The sequence below is a fragment of the Haliotis rubra genome, unplaced genomic scaffold, assembly GCF_003918875.1.
Source record: "Haliotis rubra isolate DU_JTF1 unplaced genomic scaffold, ASM391887v1 Scf700, whole genome shotgun sequence".
In the NCBI taxonomy this organism is placed as follows: Eukaryota; Metazoa; Mollusca; class Gastropoda; order Lepetellida; family Haliotidae; genus Haliotis; species Haliotis rubra.
The window spans coordinates 44,362-63,428 of NW_025767414.1; the positions used below are offsets into that span (position 1 = coordinate 44,362).

The following is a 19,067-nucleotide window of genomic DNA, read 5'->3' on the forward strand; positions in this document are numbered from 1 at the left end:
GACCGGTTGGTAGAACAGCTCCGGCACGCACTTTAGGTGCAACTCAACACAGGCAGTTTGACTGCCAACATGCAACACTCAGCCGATGTTAAATAGTTGATTGTGAAGGTGTATGGTTATTTTAAACTTGAAGCAGAGAGAGAAAAACTCAGACAGACAGACAGACAGGCAGGCAGGCGGGCAAGCAGGCAGGCAGGCAGGCAGGCAGACAGACAGACAGACAGACAGACATACAAACTAACATTTGTATAGCGCCGATATCCAGCTCAGCTCAGCTGCTCAAAGGCGTTTTGTTTTTCCCTCGTTCACTGGATGTCAATCTCAACGGCACATCGTATTGTCAATCTCAACTCCCTGGGGAGCATACAATTATTATGTGAACGACCAGGCATTGTTCGTCCGTTCATCTGCGCTGCGAACTATCAAGCAGAAACAGGATGAGGGATATGAGCCTGTCTTTCTGGACGAGGCATGGATGAATGCTTCCCACACAGCCTGCCGTCAATGGGTTACCCGGTGAGGATATCAAAGACACAGGGAGAAAGTTACCTATTGGAAAGGGCGAGAGACTTATAAACTAGTGGGCAAAAGAAAGCGAACGTCCTTATTAATGATCGATAAAATCAAAGCAAAACATACAATGTTTTTAAGTTATTATACATTTGGTGAAACCAGCACTTGAGACGATGCACCCACAATGTCTATGATAAACTCCTCACAGATAAAGAGCACGTGTCATGTAATGGGCAGAGGGGTAGGAATAGCACAGTTCACAGATACAACAAGAGTCAATCATGGAATGTTTCCGTCATGTCAAGTCTCTGGTCACGCATACACATCCTTACGCATTCGGAATCCTATTCTACTCGTTCCCGAGAGCGTCTTCAAGTTCTTGCCGGTTCGCTGGGGTCCGTGGTCGTTTTCTCACCTGGCCGTTTCGGCCTAAAGGATTTTAATAACCTGGACAACTTTGCCAAAAATTCAAAATAAGAAGTGTTCACTTTCTTTTGCCCATGAGTTTAGTTTTCCACGCTGGATCGGCCAGTCAGGGTTCTCAGAGCTAAGGCCAAGGACAACAGCGACTACCTCATAGAAATGAATGGTGATGTCTCTCTGGATGGGCGAAAGATTAGTTACTGAGTTAGTGCCAGCTCTGCCTGTAAAAGCACTTATTGTCATGGACAATGCCCCTTATCACAGAGTGCAAGATACACACAGTAAAGCATAACTTCCAGTGGCCGAAATTCCTTACGTTTATGGAAATGTTTTTGCGACTTCTATTTATATTTATTAACACCTGTCTGTCATGTCCGACTTTCACTCTCTGACTGACTGACTGAGTTTGGTTTTACGCCGCTTTTAGAAAATATTCCAGCAACATCATGGCGGGGGACACCAGAAATGGGCTTCACACATTGTGCCCATGTGGGGATTCGAACCCGGGTCTTCGGCGTGACGAGCCAACGCTTTAACCATTAGGCTACCCCACCGCCCCTTTTCACTCTCTGATGCAGCGTTAATCATATTTCGGTTGCTGTGAGATTGACTCCATACGTCCTGTAACAAATGCCTACATCAGATTGTCCTATTTCCTACAGCGTCAGTGTTGAGGTCTACATATGACCTTTTTGTAAATTTCTACGCTGCCAAATATATCGCCATTGCCTTCTTATCAGCCCGTACGCTTTACCCAAGGTGATATTTAGTTATCAGCCAGCCTGTCCCAGACACGTGACGGACTACTGATAACAGTAGAGACACCGTAGTACTCATGGGCCCAATCCGGACATTTCAGACATACGAGAATTTGGGGTTCTACTTCTGAAGGTCGACATTGGATTCTGTTTGGAAAACCAGGTAACTTCTTTCACCTGCGTAAATGTGCATGAGAGAATTTAATTTTACGATGACCTTGAACATCGTCTCTCTCCCTACCCGCCCCTCCATAATAAATATACTTAATGAATAGTAAATATTTTTCAGGTTTACTGTTCTAAAACGAAAGAATTCATCTAAAACTTTTATTACTTTGTGTACAAACGAGTATAACAAAAATATTTTCGTTGCTGTGAGCCTGACCTATATAAACTAAATTAATGCACATCAATGTTTATCAATGTGCTTTCTGTTGTATGCAGCTGCACTTTGGTTGAGTCATTCAAATGTTTGATTAACATTCGTATCTGCAGTTTATGACAATCACAATCTGATGCATATTTTGGGGGAATTGGCCTTTTTTCTCAAGAGCAGCGCCCATATCTTTCGTGACCATCTTTCAACATACGCCTGTTAGCAAAGCTTTTATCTTTGTCATCGTAATACTGCTGTCATCACTGTTTGATAGCGATTCATAACTGCATGCTCGTTATATTGTCGACTTTGCTTTTCACACTTTTATTTAAACGGTTTATCAGTTTGTTTTCATTACAAATTCTAGTGACCTATTTAAGCACAGATATGTGCTTAAAATTGTGACATTAACTATTATACGCGTTTATGAATTCAGTATGCTACCAACCTGACCTAGCTTTGCTAAACTGCTCCTTTCATGACCGGACACCTGGTGTCATTACCATTTGATAGTGTCTCATAACTGCATGCTCTGTCATCGTCTCGCATCATGTTAATCACAGGATTGTCTGAACCAGACTCGATAACTTACAACTGTATAATAATGCAAACACATGATCATGCAATCGTCAGAATCAACTCGTATGGACGTGGAAAGTGTTTTATCGCTTGTATTTCCACCTACCACTCATCACGGGCATGGGCAAGAACTAAGATATATCTTGTAACCGAGATCGTTTAAGCACTGTCTGATCATGTTTGATAAATGTGTAGTTAGGGGACGTAATATGAGATGCGACTAGCATTTAACAGTTACATTAAGGCAAAATACTATGCAAGTTAGTGTTTTGTTCTTGTTACGTTTTTGTTCAGTTAAGGGATCTGGGGTTCCTTTCACAAAGCACTAAGGTGATCGTAAGTCACTAAGGTCACTTAGTGCAATGATAAAGAATGGGAGTTAGGGTTAACCTTAGTACAAAGGAGCCCAAGGTATATGGGAAACCTATGTGAGGCAATTTCGTGTTTCTCTCAGGGAGCCACCATATCTTGCATGTGGGAGCTTGAGTTAAATTATATGTGTTTTCAGTTACAGGTGCAAAAATGTATATATGAACCTTAATAATTGTTTTCAGATCTTGCAAAATTTTATAGCAAACTTCATGGCGTCTTTATTTCAAACCTTTAGTAAGACGAAATGTTGTCGATAAATCCCAATTACACACTGACACACTGACCACACCCGTTACCCTACACACCCACAGCCAAGCATCCACACCCGTACCCGTTATATGGCCATTCCCATATCCCACACAGAAACACGTCGCTAGTCCTGAATCGCAAGAACCGTACATTTTAAAACCGTGTTGAAGTTGTACTCATTCTGTCACAGCTTCTTTCACACTGTCTTGCCAACGCAGCTTATCCGTTGGAATGTTTCGTTTCTGTTTGTTTAAGTATTGTAAGTGTGTCAGTGGTTAAGGTCACGGCAGTCCAGGAGATAACGTATTCTACTGCAGGCGACTGAAAACGCCCACCTTGGGCGTTACCGTTTCAGTGACAAAGTTAAAGTGTGTTGTTAGATGTATTTCTAATTCTCCACCTAACGAATTGTTGTTTTATGTTACTTATTATACACAGTTAACTGACATTGTCGGGGAGAAGGGGGTAGCCTAGTGGTTAAAGCGTTCGCCCGTCATGCCAAAGACCCGGGTTCGATTCCCATTTGGGTACAATGTGTGAAGCCTATTTCTGGTGTCCGCCGTCGTGATATTGGTGGAACATTGCTAAAAGCGGCGTAGAACCATACTCACTCACTTACTAATTAACATTGTCCATAAGTTCATTTCTTACTTTGGCTATTTATTTGCAGGTTCCAAGCGAAGAATCGACACCGGGTGTCCAGTATCTATGTTTGACGTAAGAGACGACACCAGCGAGAATCAGTAGTTTCCAGGACATTGTATCCTGAAGGTGTTCATGATGTCACAGGTGTGTACCTGATCTCAACATGATGTTGAGTCAAAACAATGTGTATCAATGAGCTCATATCATTTAATAACCAACAAATATCCATTTACCTTTCACCAAGTTACCCACCTTAACCACAACCGATTCATGAACACCTGGTGGTACGCAGTGGAAATTAAACTAAAATATCTATGGTGTGCAGTGGAAGTTAAACTAAACTACATAAATCTTGACTTACCTTTCAATCAACTAAATGTGAAATCCTTTTTAACCAACTGAACGTGAAATCCCCTTTTTTACGCAATGAGAAATGTGACATAAAGTAATAAATAATGAAGTTTAAACTTAATATGAAGAAACTGTCTATCTAGCAACTGTCAAAATGTTAATGGATAATTCTCTCAACTAGGTGTATTTCTATTTCTAAGATGCCTAGCGGTTAGAACAATCGAAAAAAAATACACTATCAGACAATAAAGGTATAATTTTTGATGACGTAACAATTGAATTACGTTATCCCGTCACTGCGCCATTCTAGTGTGCCCCCTCGTAATCGAACCATTTTACATTACGTTACAATGTAAGCGACGTCACGATGCATGTCAGTTGTCATCGCCTCGTACGGCCTCCTACAGTAAACTACTCCGTTGCATCCCGTTTCTTGGTTTGCAGTTGCTTCACGCAGCTAACATCACTGGTGGAAACATTACGTTTATGTTTTACGACGGTTAAATGTGTCAATTCGACTCACAAGTTTTCAGCGACACGGTAACGTTCGCAATGTTTACATTCCCACAATGCAATCGTGGAATGTCGCTTGACTACTCAGCTTCATCTGGATGTACTGATCTAAACTTACGTTGGTAGTAGAAATGCGACGTTCATATTGCCCCATATGGTTTATGTTAATGACAGATGTAATTAAAATAATTCTGAGAAGATATTTAATCCGAACGTAGACCGTCATTTAACTGTTGTCATTTGTTTTTTTCTGGTAACGTTCGTCTTAACTTAGGGGGGAAGACACATCAATAGAACAGCGCGCCAGTTAGCCCTCTGTGAGGATTCTTAATTTAGGTCACCGACACCGTCGTTTGTTTTCGCCTTAAATTAATCGTAATTATCCTAAGAAAATATTATAACGTTAAAGCACTCGGCCGCAAGCGTCCTCGTGCTTTAACTATAATAGTTCAGGGCGAAAGTGTACTTTATTACACTATACATGGTGGTAGAGCGAACTGTATGTCTTAAATACTATATACTTTTCTAGCTAGTTCAACATCTATCACTTGGGGAGAGTAACCCATTAACAACCGGCCACAAGTGCCTAAATCTGAAAGTTTAACATCTGTATCATACGCAGTCGAACTTCGCACAGACTCTCGTGCAGCATGAAAAGCTATTGTCCTTGCCGCGCTTCGGGTGTATTTGTGCGATGAAGTACTGTGTCCGAGAACATCAGTTCTTTACGGACCCTTCATGAACACCTGGTGTCACCAAAGGCCAGATATATGAGCTATAACCACAGACCTTTTGGGGCGTCTACGTTACATTGTATAAACATAATAATCAAAGATGTGAGCTTTAATGATAGATCTCTTTTGAGAGTCTCAGTCACATTGCATTAACATAATAACGTCTGAGATCTATAACAATGGCCCTTTTTAGCGTCTAAGTCACATTACATCAACGCAGATGAGACATAATTATCACACATTACTATTGCTATGCCCACAAGTACTGGTCACTTGTATGTAACGCTAACGGCTGAGAACAGTCAGCCTCAATCAGTCAGTCGAAGAATAGCCAGCCAGTCGAAACAGGTTTCATTATGGCTTAAAGTGAATGAGCTTTACGCCGCAATCAGCAATATTTCAACTGTATGGTGGCGGTCTGTAAATAATCGAGTCTGGACCAGACAATCCAGTGATCAACAGCATGAGCATTGATCTACGCAATTGGGATGACATGTGTTTACAAATGAGTTAATGCCGCTGAAAAACTTTCTACACAGATTGACCCTAACATGGTTGAGTTTGATGTCTAGTGGGGTTCGTTAAGTCATGTATATCTGACCAGGCGGAAGATGACATGTGTCAACCAAGTCAGCGAGCCTGACCACCCGATCCCTTTAGTCGCCTCTTACGACAAGCATGGGTTACTGAAGATCAATTCTAACCCGGATCTTCACGGGTTATGGCTTAAAGGACAACATAGGTGCAAAAATATATACATGTACCAATGGTTCACTGAAAATCAGTGATGACACCAGGTGTTCGCGATAACGGCGTTGTCATCCTGCCACACTGCTACCTTCTATCACTTATATAATTTCCATGATAAACGTTTGACCAGTTTGTTTTTGTTTTCTGAATAATAAGAATAAATAATTCATTGTTCCAGGGCACAATGTCTGAGATTTCCCTCGTATCGGATATGAAGGATGTTCTTACTTCCTGTCCCGTCTGTTCCAAACCTTTTGACGAAAGCTACCGTCTACCCCGCCGTATGCCATGCTGTGTTGAAGCCGTGTGTGAACCATGTCTCGCACCGCTGTACTCCAACGGCCGTCTCACATGCCCACTGTGCCACCGGCAGCACAGCGGCTACAAAGGGGTACAAACCCTCCCGGTGGAACAACTCATCTTGAAAATGCTATCCCAGATTAACGTCAATAAAAGTCATCACCTACCTTGTACCTACTGCCCTTTGAACAACATAGCAATAGCGAAATGTGGCCACTGTAGCGTTCTTCTCTGCCAGGCTTGCTTAAAGACTCACTCCAAGAACAAGCTGCTCAAAGACCATAGTGTTATCATGTTTGAAGACATCAGAGCACATCGGATCAATGGGCCTGGAAGCCTGTCCCGGACTATGAGTCTTCAGTCCATGAACCTCCTGAGTCAGTTAAAGGAGAAGGACCAGGGTCTTCGAGGTCGGATGGAAGAGCTGCAGGAGTTGCAGAAGAACGTTGCTCTGTCAAGGAAGAGGGCCACGGAGGACATCAACAGGTACTTTGAAAACCTGGCCGATGAGATGGATCAGAGGAAGGCTTTGCTGCTCGCACAAGTGGAAGAACGGGCAGATGAGGAGGATACTATTCTTACGCGTGTCATCGAGTCAAGAAATCATCTACAGGAAAGGATCAAGAAAATCACCAAGAACTCTAGAAGTCGGAAGGTTAGAGTCTGTGGCGGCCCAATAAGAATATTCAGTTGATTATTTAGTTAAAGAGAAGTGTATAGTGCAGTCTTATCTTTATCCTCGACGACTCGCACTTTGATGCCTGCTAAAATTGTATCGTGTGTTTACAAAAATGAAAAGAAACTTACGCACAGACTGACCCACAGTAGAGTCTAATGTCTATTGAGGTTCGTTAAGTCATGTGTAGTTGACCAGGCAGAAGATGAAGTAGATACAATGTTACAATGACCATTATGGTACGAAGGTAACTGTCATATCAGGAATATCTTTCAACCAAGCTGTATATTAAACGATAAGTGGATGCGATCCGGCCGAGCTTTAAGGAACAAATTATGATCCTTCTATCCACTGGGATTGTCTTAGTATCCAAAACATTTTTGCCACGAAATGTATCACTAAAACATGTTAGATCGTTTAGGTTCAAGAAACAATCTATTTTTTAAATAGAGCCTTTCCTCTTCTGAAATCTGGGACCTTCTTGCCGAGTATCCAGAAGATGTGGAGTTTCACAGGAAGGGCGTCAGCTTCGTCACCTCAAACGCTGAGCACATATCATCACTCATCAAGACTACGGGGCTAGTCCGGACTGTCACCTTCATCCCAGCAGACAAGCCCGAGGGAGTTCCTGATGCCGTCATGTACAACAACATCCACGTGGAGACTACTGATGGCTATGATGGTGAGGATTCAGGTGTATTACATTGTCTGCAGTGTCAGCAATATTCGTTGTGGCAAAGAAAGTGAATTTCGTATAAGCTCGCCTTGAAGTTCAGGATAGTTTTTTTATATAGCGCCTAGTATCCTTCTGCCTAGTTGTTCACTGGACGCTGTAATCAGAATCTGATTATTATTACCCTGGATAACCCAAGCTGCCTGTTAGGCGCTAGAAGGTTACAGTCACATGATTTTATCCCTCCGGGTACCCATTTTCTGCTGGGTGAACAGAGGCAATTTGCCTAAGGTGAGACCACGTGTATCACATGTGCTTCATTGTGGGGCAGTCCTAGAAACTCTCAGGAGTCAAGCTGCCTAACACCGTCACCCAAGGACTGTCTGAGCTCGACGTTGCTTTACTTCAACTGATTCGTGACCTGAGCTCTACGCACAGGACCACGCACCGCCACAAGTATAACCATGATGTGTGAGAGGTGATGCAGGTCGGAGAGGTTTGGGGTTAAATCAGAGGTATTACTGATACGAGTGGAAAATGATCTGTTTATTGATGCTGCAGCTCTGAAAATGAAAAGAATATCTACTAGACCGTTACCGGGCAATAGTTGGTGATGTTCTGAACGACATTGTATCACATGTTTGGCAGTCTGCATTTAGATGCATATTGCTGATCAGCTTGCTGTAATATCAACGTTATCATTCTACTTTTTTACAGTGAATGATGGGGCTACCGGAGTTGTCTCCCATGCCACCGTCAGGAATGAACAAACATGTAAGTCTATGTTTTGCACTCAACAACCATGTAAGTCTATGTTTTGCAGGGCCAGTAACGAGTGGCTGTTTTGTTTGTTGTTTGACGTCGCACTCAACAAACATGTAAGTCTATGTTTTGCAGGGCCAGTAACGAGTGGCTGTTTTGTTAGTTGTTTGACGTCGCACTCAACAAACATACACACAACACTCACAAACTACTGACACAAAAGTACACATACAAACACATGCACACTCACTACACGCACACGCACACGCACACGCACATGCACATGCACGGGTTCAGTGAGGTTAAGTCAGAGACGCTCAAGTGATTTGTGATGTCATACTAATACCAGGGCTTCCGGATTCTGAACTGAATGCTCAGATGTACAATTTGCCGATTTCACTGATCATAAATCACAATCTCACCCACCTTAGTTTTATATTTGCATCGAATCAGGTCTTCTTTCTCTGTATGTAGCTTCCATGTTCTCTTTCGTCCAGGTTGCCTTGGAGACAAGATTATCGTCTTGGAAACTGAGCGGTCCCCTCTGACAATCACCTGTGAGTGTTAATAAAACAGACTGAACGTGTATAAAAACGCTGATTTAAGGCTTTGTTCTGTTGCATTTAAATCACAATGGATATTTTAGTTCACATCTACATTGATCCTTTCAAACTCACAAGAAGATTTGCACTGCTATCTTGAACAAAATCAAGTTTATTATTGAGTGAGTGAGTGAGTGAGTGAGTTTAACAACGTTTTGGGCACAACTGTATTTGCTTGATTAATATTGAATTAAGTATTGCCCCTTTTCAAAACGAATAAAGGACCAATAAACTTTATCCTTCCATTATGCAGGTGTTGGCTGTTGAAGTCTCTTCCACTCAGCCTTGCATCACCCTACTCTTGTTGTATTAGAACTCTTTTTCCAAAGCTACAACTGAATGTGCATATTTGTATTATCTTACTGTTGTTGTATGTACCTGTGCTGTGTTGCGCAATGAGCATGTCCTTTGGTGATGTGGAATTATGCTCGATGTCTTTGATGTACAAATCTAATTCTGGAAACCATGAACGTCTATTATTCAGGGATTTACGGTATTTCAGTTATAAAACAGTTTGATGTGGAATGATAGACCGTAGTAATGCGGTTATTATTTCGTTAAGGCTTACAATTACGTGTTTGGTGTTGACAAGCCCAGAAACGTATTCAGAGCTAACCAGGATTCGAACCCACTACCACTGATAGCCCCGCACAGCACATTGCGGCCTATTGACCGAGTCTGGAATCAGTGCCCAAATAATAAATGTATATGCCTAAATATAAATTTAACTCGTTTAAATTCAAGCATGCATTTGGACGTTGAACTCACTGGCAATGCACCAAATATTTGGATGTCTTATTTTCAGGCCCTTACCTAGAGTGGGACACCAGCACTGCCAGCAAGATGATTACAACGTCAGGAACAGTGATCACAAACGCCAGACCGGAACGTCCGCTAATGAGCACCGGATGTCGTGTTGAAGCAGAGAGACACATCCTAGCGTCCAGACCTCTGCTGATGAGGAATGACGAGCGCATCATGTTCCAGATAAAGCTGAGCTACACGGTGAAGATGCTTCTGCAGGAGAACAAGATGCTGTTTGAGGTATCCCTCAGTGACACCCCCATTGAATCTTCCTGGAACCAGCCAAACGGCCTCAGCGTCAACGTTGCCTCCTGCGCCGAACCCGACAAACAGCTGTGTCTCAGGGTCGTCTACGACAACAAGCTGCTTGAAGACACGCCCATTGCCCAGAACGAGGTCGGTGTGTCACGTGGTCTTCATCTGTGTTTTCTGCTGAACACTGCCAAAAACGAAATCCATGTGATCAACGTTGAGGATGAGAAAGTGATCAGCACCGTGACCGACGTGGACATGGACAGGCCTCTGTGGGTGATGACGATGCTGTCGTGGCCATCGTGGACCAACATGGCGGTAGCTATGATATCGGGAACGCGAGTTGACGTCACAAAAGACATGTACAAGTTACTCGCGTCTCTTGAGTGACAGTTCGAAGTTGTCCCATAACACTGCCATCTTGCGAGTAAGCCACACAACTCAATGTCATCGTGTGGCATAACTTTACTTCAAACATGTGTGATTTAAGTCTTAGACACTGCGAACTCGTTTTAGTCAAAACCAATCATCTATTAGTACTTTAATCGTACTTTTCTCAGATGTATGTCTCTCTTAATAACATACTTTTGTAGAGAGTGAATATTTATTTCTGTCACTGCTTCAAGACATGAAGGGTGGGTGTAGGGTAGCTTAGTGGTTAAAGCGTCCGCTCGTCACGCCGAAGACCCGGGTTCGATTCCCCACATGGGTACAATGTGTGAAGCCCATTTCTGATGTCCCCCGCCGTGATATTACTGAACTATTGCTAGAAGCGGCGTAAAAATAAACTCACTCCATCAAGACATGAATCACCCAAGCAGCTTGTAGAAACCAAATCATATTCATTACACCAAGTGAACACATTATAAACCACGTTATATATGTTTTTGAATCATATTCAACCCTCTCAACTCCTTTTCCCGCTGTTGCCTGTTGCGATTTCTCTCAAATCAAATACCGAAATAACAAATTGCGAGTCATAGTAATTGATGGAACGCCCACTTTCAAATACGGAATATTAACACCAAACAGTGATCATTCCTGATCAGCTACCGAAACTAATTTCTTTGAGCGAAAAATAAGAATAGGGATGGAAGTTATCTGGATGCCTCGCTGAAAATGGGTTCTAGAAAACCAGATATTCGAGAAATCTGGGTCATCCTTTTATGTTTGAACAAATAGGGTGCGATGCTTTTTAAGATAGTGTTATCATGTATCAATTGCAACCAAGTAATAAAAAGGAGAAGAAAATCAAAGTCAGCGCATATGAGAATAGGTTATTTTACTGTCATGAACAACCGTTACAATAGAAGGGTATCGAAAACACACGAAAAACATTTGCACCATAGACACAACTATTGCTCAATAGAAATCGGCATTCTGAATTGTTGTTCAGATTTTTATATATTATTAATGTGAATACATTTATGTGTGTTTTAATATACAATATATCTTCATGTAGTTTCCTCCAAGTTGTATCTTCCCATGATGACCAAGGTTAGAATTGGTCTTCAGTAACCCATGCTTGTCGTAAGAGGCGACTAACGGGATCAGGTGGTCAGGCTCGCTGACTTGGATAACATGTCATCGGTTCCCAGTTGCGTAGATTAAAGCTCATGCTGTTGGTCACTGGATTGTCTAGTCCAGGTTCGTTTACTTACAGACCGCCGTCATATAGCTGGAATATTGCTGAGTGCGGCATTAAACAACCAACCAACCAATTAAGTGGTTTCTCATTATGATTGTTATCAGCAAAACCACGTTGTTCCGTTATATTGTATAACATGTAGTGTACTGCTTCCTAGTATCTTAAAAGTAGATTGTAAAGCCTTATTTACAAACTAAAATATATATTTACATTTAATGAAACCGTTTGTGCATTCTGAGTCGTTTACATATAATAGAATATCGTTTAATGTTAGTGACATACAATTCTAACCATATGTATATTCACGAATAAAATAAACATTGTAAACAAAAGTATTTGTTATTATTTATACAAATGTTAAAAACGTGAGTTTACTGCCATTCGATGGTGGTCGGGTTGGTGTGTGGTAGAAGCGTGCGGTCGCACGTAAGAAGGTTTTCTTGTCTCTCCTCCCCCATGTTATCGCTGGAATGTTGTTCAACCAGTTCTAGACAAAGTAAAAGGTGGCAACATGCTGGCTTGTACAACAACACGTGTCAGCTGATATCACGGACACCAGCAACGGTATGTTAACTCATAGGCAAATATGGTATGAATGCATTGCAAATGCTAACTTATATAGATGTATAAACCTATAGTAATAAGCTCTCGAGTCCACTATTTTTCACATATATTTAGTAACCTCCTTAAGAATATCGGTCTCTGAATGCCATTAGAAGGGATAAATATAAGAGCGAACAATTATGAGAAGGAGCACGACGTTTCGGAGTATATTCATATTCCTTCATTACGTCTCTCTCTCTCTCTCTCTCTCTCTCTCTCTCTCTCTCTCTCTCTCTCTCTCTCTCTCTCTCTCTCTCTCTCTCTCTCTCTCTCTCTCTCTCTCTCTCTCTCTCTCTCTCTCTCTCTCTCTCTCTCTCTCTCTCTCTCTCTCTCTCTCTCTCTGTATGTATGTGTATGTGTGTGTAAAGTTTGGTGTTGTTTTGGTCACGAAATGCGTTCCTGACTACACTCCTCACGGTTATGCTTGACGCCATCCAAACCAAACATGTAGTGTTCCTGTGCCAACGTTTCGGCATTAACCTTATCTTGGGTATTTATAAACATGAGATCACTTTCTTATGTTGATATTGACAAGCCATACAAACCAATAACGCGAAGGGTGGTGTGTAACTGTTATAAATGTATATTTTGCAAAATTAGTTTATGCTTCATACTTTAATGCTAAATAATCATGCAAAGTACAAATAACTCTATAGCAAATAGATTTCTCAGCCTAAAAAGCTCAATCAATATAGTTTCATATCACAATTTTAAAAGGGTTCGTTGAAGGGCCTGTACAAATCTTGACGAAAGGAAGTCAATGAAGCATCTGTATAATATACCACTTGCGTGACTTTTATCAGGTGTTTTAGTCGGATTGAGAACACGTGACGATGTGGGTCAAACGTCTACACTACTGTACAAAACAAACCTCCTAAATCATACTCTTTCGTCTGTATAACAGATCCATTTTCAGAGTGTATGCATTACGTATGTATGTCATGATTGGGCTAATTCCTTATTTGTCATTTTAGTTTCGAATTGTGAGCAGCTTCTATGTCTTACGTAGCACATCTTTAATAATCCAGTGTTCCATATATTCATTCAACTACCATACTGGACCTGCATCCATTCGCCACAAAAGTAAATTCAAAAGTTGAGGTGAATTTTTTTTAATTGATTATAACGTTATTTGCTCTTTAATTTGTAAAAGAAATATATTTCAAAATCCGGAAAATATAACGGGTAAAGGCACAAGGCTTTCAACTAGGCAATTTAAAACTTTCCAAAGTGCCTGACAGTTTATCTCTTGAAATTGGACAAGATGTTATCACGCAGTCAGACTCTGCAAAAAAATCTTGGTGTCATCTTTCAATCAACAATGTCATTAGGAAATCAAATCAAATCACTCAGCAAAGGATGATTCTACCATATCTTCAATATTAGCAAGATCCGAACCGTCTTAGACTTCAACACCGCCCAGCTTCTAACGACCAGCCTTGCTCTCTACAAACTTGATTACTGCAACTCCCTCTATTACAACATGCCTCAACAGCTCCTTTCACAACTCCAACGGATTCAGAATTCAGCCGCCCGTGTTGCTGCCCGTGCACCACGCTACCAAACTGTGACACCTATCCTCCAAACTCTTCACTGGCTTCCTGTATCAAGCAGAATTCAATACAAACTTCTTCTTCTTACACACAGCTGCATCTATGAAAACATGTTTTCTCAATATCTTAAAAAGCCTCATTCATCTCCATGTTCCAAGCCGATTGCTCCGCTCGTCAAACTCCCTACTGCTTACACAGCCTCACATCAAAACAGCCATGGGATAAAGAGCGTTCTCTGCTGCAGCCCCCTATCTCTGGAACATTCTATTACTCACCCTAAAAGAAATAGAATCTGCTGCTGCTTTCAAAACTGCCCTCAAAACTCATCTGTTCAAACTCTCTTTTCCATAGACATTGTCAACAATCTTTTCTCTTCATAGCGCCATTGAGCAATATCTTTTGGAAATAGGCGCTCTATTAATCAATTATTATTATTATTATCATCAGAGCACGGGTTTTTTGGATGTGTAACTATGATTACTGCCCTATCGGTCAAATCGTGTTGAAACATAAGAGCTAAGGTAGTAAAGTTGTCAATATCATAATAGAACGGAGGTATCTGTTTCATGTTTTGATCTATACATAAGGATAAAGAGTGCTAAAGAGTGCCCATAATATTGTGAGACAAGAGGGATGACTTCATTCAACATGCTCATATATAACTTTCGTTTTCTGTCGAGCAACATTCCAGGGGATACAGACTGGTGTTTACATATCACACCTTTTTAGGTACAATCTCCCATGCTCTTTCTATCAAGGTTTCAAAGCCTGACGCACGGCACTCGCTGGACAGTTGGTTCAATGAAGGTTAAGGCATTTAAGGTGGGGCTTTCAAAAAGGTTTTATGGTTGACATGGTAAGGACATTTCCAAATGTGATCAGTGGCATAAATATGGCAGATGAGAGTCCCTATTTTAACTCTTTGTTTTAAATGTGTTTCCGTCTTTAGTTCAGGTGAACTAGTGCCTTGCCTTTGCATGTGTTTATGACAGGAGCCACAGTTGGAACAGGATACACTCAAACTTCAAAACAAAAACTTTGCATCGCTATTTATGCTCATGATATACATAGTTGGAATTGTACAATCGAAGATAGAATTCTTTTGTCGTTTTTATCTATTTTACACACTGGATAATCAAAGATGCAGAAAGGGTGAAGTGTTTCTTTCACTGTTTGAGTGACACGTTTGTCATACCCTTGTGGTCTGCTGTCTGTCCCATCCCGCGTGCCTCTGTTACTGTCCCTCACTGTCCGCGCAGGCTACGTCAGGTTCTATCTCAATGAAAATATAATTGTTGCTACAACTTGCATATTTGTGTGACCATGATTCTTGGGTCATAGTGAGTGACACTCGTAATGAAAACGCAGAGTGGTGCAGGCGACGCCCTCGTTACAACAGCCCAGGTTGTAATCCGCTAGCAGACGACACCCACAACTTGTCATATTGACAACTGACGACATCCAATGTCAATGATACCTGTAAGCAGACGACATCCGCAGCAAGTGACATTGACACCTGACGACATCCAAAGTCAATGATACCTACTAGGAGACGACATCAAACCTGACGACATCCACAGCAAGTGACATTGACACCTGACGACATCCAAAGTCAATGATACCTACTGGCAGACGACATCAAACCTGACGACATCCACAGCAAGTGACCTTGACACCTGACGACATCCAAAGTCAATGATACCTACTAGCAGACGACATCAAACCTGACGGCATCCACAGTAAGTGACCTTGACACCTGACGACATCCAAAGTCAATGATACCTACTAGCAGACGACATCAAACCTAACGACATCCACAGCAAGTGACATTGACACCTGACGACATCCAAAGTCAATGATACCTACTAGCAGACGACATCAAACCTGACGACATCCACAGCAAGTGGCATTGACACCTGACGACATCCAAAGTCAATGATACCTACTAGCAGACGACATCAAACCTGACGACATCCACAGCAAGTGACCTTGACACCTGACGACATCCAAAGTCAATGATACCTACCAGCTGACGACAACAGCAACAAGAGACATGAACGACAGACGACATCATAAGTCGGTAACATCTAAACAGCGGCACTAGCAAAGGCATCATACATACAAACAACATGTCCAACGGTCCGAGGTTTTCACCTGCGAGGTGTGCGATGAGTATATCTGACAGTTATAACTACTTTCTACTCCCAAATACATTTATGGCTACCTTTTCACATTCACAATATTTCTTTGCTTCAGACAAAAGCCTCAGTTGATATAAAAAGTCTCCCTACCTTCTCCTGACAGAGATAGAGCCATGAATATCAATCTATGAATGAACCTAAGGAGATTTCATTTCGAGATTTCTTTTTACAAAATATGTAATTTTCCAAAAACGTTGAAAATTAGTGAAATGCGATTTGTTTGAATGTGGCTATTTTATTCACGATTTTATCAATTTACTTGAGACGTTTTCGGGGAAAAAAGGAAAACAAATACATGGTACATGTATGAAATCCAAGCGCAACTTCCCGTCCACAGGAAAAACCTTTTATTACTTCTTCATCGCTGTAGTCACCTCGATGTTATATAATTAAATGTCGTGACCCGTTAGAACTGGTCGTCAGCCACCCACGTGTGTAAGAGGCGACTAACGGGATCCGGTGGTCAGGTTCACTGACTTGGCTGACAGTGTGACACATGTCGTTGTATCCCAATTGCATTGATCTATGCTCATGATGTTGATCACTGGGTTGTCTGGTCCAGACTCGATTATTTACAGACCGCCGCCATATAGCCGGCATATTGCTCAGTACGGCGTAAAGCAACAATCAAACTAGCTGCTGTGGGACAGAAACGTAAGCATGATCCTTTCCTGCACTGTCACTCCTGAAAACTAAGCTTTCAGTTTGTCGATGAGTGAAACGTGATACATACATCGTAGAAATACTTAACCAGATAACCTTCTGGGGGGTTCAGTTCCAGGTAAACACTAACGGTCTGGTTCATCAGGACAGCGCTGGTATCTGAATGTCTCTGGTATCTCAAAACACAAAAATCAACGTGCTCACAAGAGAAAGACTAAAGACTCGATTATTTGAAGACCGCCGCCATATAGCCGTTTCTGATAGCTGGAATAAGCATGACTCACTCCTGAAAACTAAGCTTTCAGTTTGTCGAAAGTCGACAGCGCTGGTATCTGAATGTCTCTGGTATCTCAAAACACAAAAATCAACGTGCTCACAAGAGAAAGACTCGAAAGTCGTGGAGTAATGTGTTCTGATAATGGGTTGAACTGAGTGTAATAGCGTTAGTAGTCCAGTAACCAGTACAGTCGAAACTCGAACATGGATGTGTCGAATCCCGTTGTCTCGAACTCATTCGAATATCTCGAATATCCAAATTAACCCTATAATTCCCTTATGTCCTCCGATAAATATCACCTCAGGGACACCCCATTTAATAAATCCAAGGTTTGTGATATATTTGCCTTGCATGTAAGTTGTAAACCAAATGTCACTGTGTTCTTTAATCTGATTGGTTGAAAAACATAATCGAATGGTATTCGATTCCCGGAAACTCGCTGCGTATTAATACGTACAAACATCGCTCACACCATTGTATTGTTACGTCGTCAGCTGTGATGACGTCATTCAAATCATATTGTGACGTAAAGTCTGAATGACGTCACAAATGAGCAGTTCCAGATGCTACCATGGGAGACAGCCGAAACGGCCGGCTGATGACATTTCACTGCTGTACCCGTACTCGATGTCAATGAGTGCAGACACAAAAACGTGTGTGGACCTTTCGGTTTACTTTTGTGTTTACAATGTCGATAAACATCATGTGTTGGCCAATTTCCGGGTGTTATTGAGTATTTAAAGCACTGGAATATCTCATTTGAAACCCCCGGCTGATGCCGTTGGTTCCAATTATGAATTTAAATACTCAATAACAGTGTTTCCAAGCAGTGAAATTACAGCAGGGATTGGTCACAATAAAACTAAGCAAGAACATGATGTTTATCTCTAATTATAAGGAGAGGAACGTTATGTGCTTACAGTAACTATGTGGGTGTTATTCAGTATTTGATGTCAGGTAGTTTAATTATGAACTGACGGTACTTGAATAATACAATGTCTACTGAGCAATAGTTTTGTCAAATAAAGAGTTTCCAAGCAGTGAAATTACAGCAGGTTCAAGCTTAAATTGACGTACAAAGTACACTCCATAATGTCTTTGGATTTGTTAACGATGATGTGGTCACAGTGAGCATCCGGTTGCGCAGATGGAGAATGTGCAGATGATGGTCATCTTGTGTGTGGTCACTCTCAGTTTTCTAGTTCTGGGACCGATTGTCTGGCCAGTCTGGATGAAGCCTCTCATTAGTCTACTATGATCTGCCTTGTCCAGCCGAACGTTCTGTCAATGTGGCTTTTCGAAGCCACCGTCAGTGACATTCCAGTAGCTCGTTATGGCTCCGCTGCTGATAAACACTATATTATCTCTGTAGACATTTATACTGTTCGCGCATACCATGCACGTGCGATTAAATAAAACCATTATTTTCAGGATCCCACACATAACACTGTAAAGGATATCTGGAGTGTTTGGGGCAATAGGCACGCCATATTTGTGACCTGTTTCAAAACATTTGCTTTACTTTCCGGAAAACAATCCCAAGACACCAATGTGTTCCTTCTTTTAAAGATCAGTTCAGTTGAAACCTGTATCGCTTCGGATATTCTTCAGACCTGAAACTGACACGCCGTGATATAATGCGGCAATTAAACCCGACTCACTCACTACTCACTCACTCACTCACTCACTCACACCACTCACTCACTCACTCACTCACTCACTCACTCTACTACTCACCCAACCACACTCCACTCACTCACTCACCCACACATACACCCACCTGCCCACTC

General features: G+C 41.7%; 1 protein-coding gene across 1 annotated transcript; it reads left to right on the forward strand.

The window, feature by feature from the left end:
- Positions 1 to 1,738: 1,738 nt before the first annotated feature.
- On the forward strand, positions 1,739 to 11,935 carry LOC124258863. The gene is made up of 7 exons (XM_046692953.1): positions 1,739 to 1,857; positions 3,941 to 4,059; positions 6,442 to 7,218; positions 7,690 to 7,921; positions 8,630 to 8,686; positions 9,172 to 9,231; positions 10,082 to 11,935. Exons 2-7 carry the CDS (start codon positions 4,048 to 4,050, stop codon positions 10,720 to 10,722), a joined length of 1,779 nt encoding a protein of 592 aa, XP_046548909.1. The 5' UTR covers positions 1,739 to 1,857; positions 3,941 to 4,047; the 3' UTR covers positions 10,723 to 11,935.
- The last annotated feature ends 7,132 nt before the right edge of the window (positions 11,936 to 19,067 follow it).